The following is a 5,798-nucleotide window of genomic DNA, read 5'->3' as shown; positions in this document are numbered from 1 at the left end:
ATCAGGTCTCTCTTGTAAATGAGTCCTCGAGGCTCAATGGGATTACCGGTCTAAATAAAGGTTGAATGAAAAAAATTATCACAATAATTTCTGAGACAATTAATCGCCCAGCAAATTTTGTTATTGTGACAGGCCTGTGTGTTTACTACTTCTGTAGACTCAAGTTGAGAGAAAAATAAGCCCAATGTTTAGGAAATGGCACAAATATTGTTTCATTAATTTGTATCATTTTTCTGCTTTCCTTCACCTGAACATAAAAAAAAAAATATTCAAACCTGCAGATTTTGGGGGTGGTACTTTCTGTCTGTGTCCCAGGGTGGAAGTTCTTCTCCAAACATGACAGTCAGGTGGTCTCTGAAACTAAAGACAAAAAAAGACCAATAACTTTGAAACCAGTAAAGAATTGTTTTGTGCAGGAAGCTAAATAGTGCCCCCATGTGGCATTTTTTAGCTATTGGCACTTTAATAAAAAATATTGTATATAGGTAACGGTAGTTATAAAATAAACGTAAGAATATTTTTTTATTAATTACCAATTATTTTCACAGAAGGCTGAGATAAAATCACTCTGTTGATGTTCAGGATAGAGAAAAAGAACAGGCCAGTGGAGAACGCCCTGCTCGTCCAGGAAGACCTGAGCCCCTGTGACCTCCTGAGAGCTCAAGCCATCCAGGCTCAGCTCAGCTAACGCTGCTGAAGAGCGCTCATCCTCATCCTCACCGTCTGAACTCTGCGAGCGAGGCCTCACAGGCTGGAAAAGCTTGATGCCTCGATCCTGTGCAGAGAGCACAAAAATATTACTGATAATTATAAAAGAAACTGCAGCTTTTAAAATTCCATTCATGTCAATTAAAAAGATTTGCTTTGTCTGGAGTTTCAAGAAAACTGAAGTGGTTTCTTTAATTTAGATTCTCTGTCTGACAAAATGATAAAAATTTTAGTAGGTTTAAACAAAAACTGGATTTCCTCTTTTTTTTCTTTTCTTTTTAACACTCTTTATTTTGTCCTTCCCCCCCACCCCCAACAAGAAAATTGAAAAAAAAAAAAAAAAAAAAAAAAAACCCAGAACCCAAGCTTTGGGATTACATTTCTCATATATTTAAGTCTGTCGCGTTGTGGGTTTTATACAGTGCCCATTTCCACCAGTTCCATTCGAAGGCATCCAGTTTGAGTCGCAGTAAGAAAGTCCGTTTCTCCATTTTGTAAATCCCTTCCATTGTTTTACTTTTGGTGATTCTCTTTTCAGCCAGTTTTTTGTGATAGCTTTCTTCACGGCCATCATTATTTCAAAGATATAAATATCCACTTTTACAATCAAACCTTCTGGAATCAGACCGAGGTATAGAACCCGTGGATCCCTCAGAACGTTGTTTATTATCCCAACAACCTCTGACCAGAATGGTTATAATTTATCACATGCCCCAAAAATCATGTAGGTGATTGGGATTTATGTGGCCACATTCTCTCCAGCATTGTTGTATTGTCTTAATTTCTTTGCTTTTAATATTATGTGTAATAAAATATTGTATTAAGTTCTTCCATTCAAATTCTCTCCAACCTCTAGAGCCGGTGGAGCCGAGTTGTGTTTTGCACATCAAGTGCCAATCGCTCTCAGATTTCCATTGGAATTTCGTTTTCCCATTTGATTGTTACATAATATGACTTATTCCCATTGCATTTTTAAAAGGCACATGTAAAGTTTAGAAACTGTGTTGGCATCCGTTTCATCGAGTTCAGCATCATTTTCACCAGCTCACTACAGTTGGCCAATAACTGCAGTTTCACCTGAGAGTCATAAAAGCGTCTTAGCTGTAAGAGGTCTTTATTTTCTATTTTGAATTTGTTTTTAACTTTTTCAAATGTTTTAAAGGTAATTCCCTCAGTCAAAGTGCTTATTGCCGTTATGCTTCTGTCCGTCCACCTGTTAGTTCTGGCCAGTCTCTCCTGGTCTGAAGATGCTGGTGTGTGAAGGCCACAGCAGTAGTTGGCAGTCTCCCTCCAGTTTATATCTCTTTACTATCTCTGACCTTACTGCTAGTGTTTCTGTTACCGTAATGGTATCCTCTTCCTGGGATCTAAACTGTTTCTCTCCCAGTCTGGCCTGAGGTTAGACTCTGCTCTGGCTCAGCTCTACCCATTTCAATTTAGCAGTACAGTCTGAAGAGCACCAGCACACGATATATCTCATTTGGGCAGAGTAGAAATATTCTCTTAAATTTGGTAGAGGCCTCCCCGCTCCTTCTCCAACTGCAGTGTTTTGAATTTGATGCGCGGTCTCCTTCCTGCCCAAATAAACCTCGGTATTTGTCTGACACACGCTGCAAACTGAGATTCAGATTGGTAGAGAGGTAAACAAGTATAATAATCTGGTGAGTATGTTCATTTTAATCACTTCGATTCTTGAATTAAAATACACAAGTTTGGTTGACCATTATGATAGATCCGTTTAGGTTACTGTTGATATTTGTATAGATTGCCATAAAAAAGTGTGTCCAAGTCCCATTTTAGTTTTTTTGTTTAATAATCAGTTTGGAGTATAATTGACACAGATGACCTGTGTTTTTGTAATATTAAGTTTATAACCAGACTTCTGGCCAAACTCATTAAGGACTGTAAAAAGTTAGGAAGAGATGAGTCTGGGTTTGAATGTATGTGATGACATCCTCCACAGATAATCCTATTTTGTGTTCTTGTTGTGCAATAATTATTCCTTTAATGTCATCATTTTGTCTGATTTCTTGGGCCAAAGGTTCAATGAACAGGATTTCCTCTTTAAATAAAAAAGAGGTCCAATTCCCTTAGACCTACTATGCTAAAATTTAAGATTAAACACAAGTTAATCTGACATGTACCTTTAAAGCGGTCAGAAGAGCCTCTTTCTCACCGTGCAACTTCTTTTCTTTAGCCTTGGCCTTCCTGTCATCTCTCTCTGCTGCTCTCTATAGACACCAGAAACAAAAACAAGTGTAACAACTTTCACACACAGCATTAAGCAAAAAAATACTAATCTAATGGCTAACCTTGTGTTTATCTGCTGCTGCTCTCAGCTCTTGCAGCTTCTTGTCACTAGGGTGAACCTTTAGCCCCTTGTCACACCACTGGATTGCCTCTACAAATTTACGCAGCTCTATGCAGCACTGAGCACCTGCAGAACAGAACGAGAGTTAACACATCATCTAAACTACGTACTGTTACAGAAATGTGACAATCATCATCTTGGCACAATTGTGTTCTTCCTGGAACAAGTTTGGTCCAGTGATCAGTACATGTGTTTTGTAATCATTTCTTATTCATTCACATTAATTATGTTTGAGTTTACAGGTTACAGACCTCTGATCAAGGCTTTGAGGTGGTCTGGTTTGATCTTTATCGCTGCTGCAGCATCATTCAGCGCAGAGCGCATGTTACCTGTATTCAAGAAAATCAAAGCGAACAAATATATTTATAGAAACATATGAAGATAACTATATAATATATAAAACATGAAGAAATATGACAATACAAAACAGTAAATGTATCTCACAGCTTTTGAATCTTAACGTGCTGAACACTTTTACCCAGATAGAAGTGTGAAGCTGCTCGGTTTGTGAAGAGCACAGCGTTGAGCTCCTGGTCGCCACATTTCTTCTTCAAAGCTTCAGTGTACGCCACCACAGCCTGCGTGAACTTCTTCTCTTTGAAATATGCATTTCCTTCATCTTTCAGGCTCTTCGCTTGTTCTGAAGAGGAAAAAAGGTCACACATTTTCAAACCTGGAGTGACTAAAGACATCATTTAGTTCACGTTTAGGCCCACTAACCTACTGGAGATCGGTCTTCATCATGGATTATAGACTGGATACATGCTAGTTCTGGATATTTCTGTGGATCGATCTCTTCAGGGGCCGATTTCATAAACATGGGTACTTTACCGAACTCCTACAAGAATGAAAATGTCAGGTGTCCTGAAGATAATTGTGTACAACAACAAGGCTAAAATCACAACCTTTTAAAAGCTGGTTTTACCTCCTCCCAGTTGTTTTCAGTGAATGCATTTTTGTATCGCTGCGTCTTGAATTGGTCCATGAACTCGTCCATTCCGTCGTCACTGTCACTCTGAACCTCCGTTGACGCCATTTTTTAGCTCAAGTTATAAATTAAAACTTCGTTTTAATGTTTCTGTGTTCGCAAGCCTTTTAGAAAGTTAAGTAATTGCAGAATTAAACCAAGCTACCGGCTCGTTACAGACTGAACGCCGACTTGTTTACGCATGTGTCTGCGGTTCAACGGTAATCAGAATCCGTTCGGAAACGTAGAACCTGCACATTCGTTCCGCAGTTAATGACCCCACTGTAACGGGTCTACTGAAACGTAATGTTTTTTTTTTTATTACCACAAAGTTGAGCAGATTAAGGATTTTTTTCCGTTTGTTTGTTTTACACATACAGTTTCTTCAGTGTTAATATTATTCTTTTCCTAAACAAAAATATCCTAGACAACTGAGCAAGTATATGCAAAAACTGACCCCAATTATAAACTATCCAGTCCTACTTTAAATTGTGTAGGTTTATTATATAGCATGGTTTTTCTAACTATTGCAATCCATGTAAGTACATATAAATGTCAAACAGGAACTTTACATAACTAAGTATGAGGCTTTAATGTGATTTTTGATATTAATCTCTGCTGAAGAGACTGTTTTAATGTACTTTACCAAATTAACTAATTTAGTTGCAACTGTACTTTTATTCCACTTGTACGTCTGTTCAGTTTTCCAAATTTATGTTTGAATTGTTGTATTTAAATTTATGAAATTCACAGACTGACCCATATCGTATGTGAGCTACATCAATACGTACTTTGTTCTTAATCATTTTAATTCAGAAATAAAACAAATAAAAACCACTACTAGCAGTCTAAAACAGGTCTCACTTGTAAATGAGTCTCCGAGGCTCAATGTGATTCATCTGTATAAATAAAGGTTGAATGAATAAGTCAAAAAGGACTATCTATCCTGATGCATGCTCAATAATCCAGGTAGAAAAATCTAAAAAAGTTAAATCTGGTCCACTGGACATTCAAAAAACAAAAACAAAAAATAAATAAATGTAGAAACTGTTTCGTATTTCATCCGAAAGACTTCCTCAGTCTGAGGTGCTGTATTTAGCTCAGTCTCTTAAATAGCACCTTCTCAGAGTGGATCAACCAGTTTTGCTGCCGACAACCAAAACCAGCTGCTCACGTGATCAAGAAGGACCATCAGCCTAACAATGGATCATTAACACACTGATGGCTGTTTACTATTCACAGGGGGTTCAGTGATACTAGCAATAACAGCATTGTTTCTACATTTTTTTGTTTTGTTTTTTTAATGTCCGGAGGACCAGATCTAACTTTTTTAGATCAAAAAGGACCACATTCTTTTCTTCTTCTTCTTTCGGCTGCTCCCTTCTTCAGGGGTCACTACAGCGAATTAAGTCGCACGAAGACTTGGCAGTTATTTTTACGCCGGATGCCCTTCCTGATGCAACCACAGCCCTCTGTGTGGAGCAGAGAGCCGATATCTAGGACACACAGAGGAGCAGATGGTGGGGGTTAAGGGCCTTGCTCAAGGGCCCAGAGTGGGACGAATGAGGGTGGGGGCAGGTGTGGGTGCTTCACCTACCCCACCCACATTTTTGATGTCGTCAGTACCAGGGCTTGAACTGGCATCTTCCCATCACAGGCCCACCTTCTCTAACCTCTGCGCCACCACTCCAACAAAAAAAAGAAAAAAAAAGAGGACTACTAATAAGTAATAATAAACTAATTATATATATA

The 5,798-nt window shown here is 38.3% G+C and overlaps 1 protein-coding gene across 1 annotated transcript in view; it reads right to left on the bottom strand.

The window, feature by feature from the left end:
• ttc4 (tetratricopeptide repeat domain 4) overlaps positions 1-4,267 on the bottom strand; it is a 12,030-nt gene extending 7,763 nt beyond the window's left edge. The window contains exons 1-8 of the mRNA XM_037674526.1: positions 4,005-4,267; positions 3,800-3,917; positions 3,558-3,719; positions 3,331-3,408; positions 3,021-3,145; positions 2,853-2,939; positions 534-775; positions 276-360 (exon numbers count right to left, since the gene is read on the bottom strand). Of these exons, the coding sequence (XP_037530454.1) occupies positions 276-360; positions 534-775; positions 2,853-2,939; positions 3,021-3,145; positions 3,331-3,408; positions 3,558-3,719; positions 3,800-3,917; positions 4,005-4,115 (1,008 nt within the window). The 5' untranslated portion in view covers positions 4,116-4,267. The remainder of the gene's footprint in view (positions 1-275; positions 361-533; positions 776-2,852; positions 2,940-3,020; positions 3,146-3,330; positions 3,409-3,557; positions 3,720-3,799; positions 3,918-4,004) is intronic.
• Positions 4,268-5,798: the final 1,531 nt, after the last annotated feature.

Source organism: Nematolebias whitei, chromosome 3, assembly GCF_014905685.2.
Source record: "Nematolebias whitei isolate Nwh7 chromosome 3, NemWhi1, whole genome shotgun sequence".
Classification (NCBI taxonomy): domain Eukaryota; kingdom Metazoa; phylum Chordata; class Actinopteri; order Cyprinodontiformes; family Rivulidae; genus Nematolebias; species Nematolebias whitei.
Note: the sequence above shows the minus strand (reverse complement) of the source record. Positions and strands in the feature narration are given on the sequence as shown.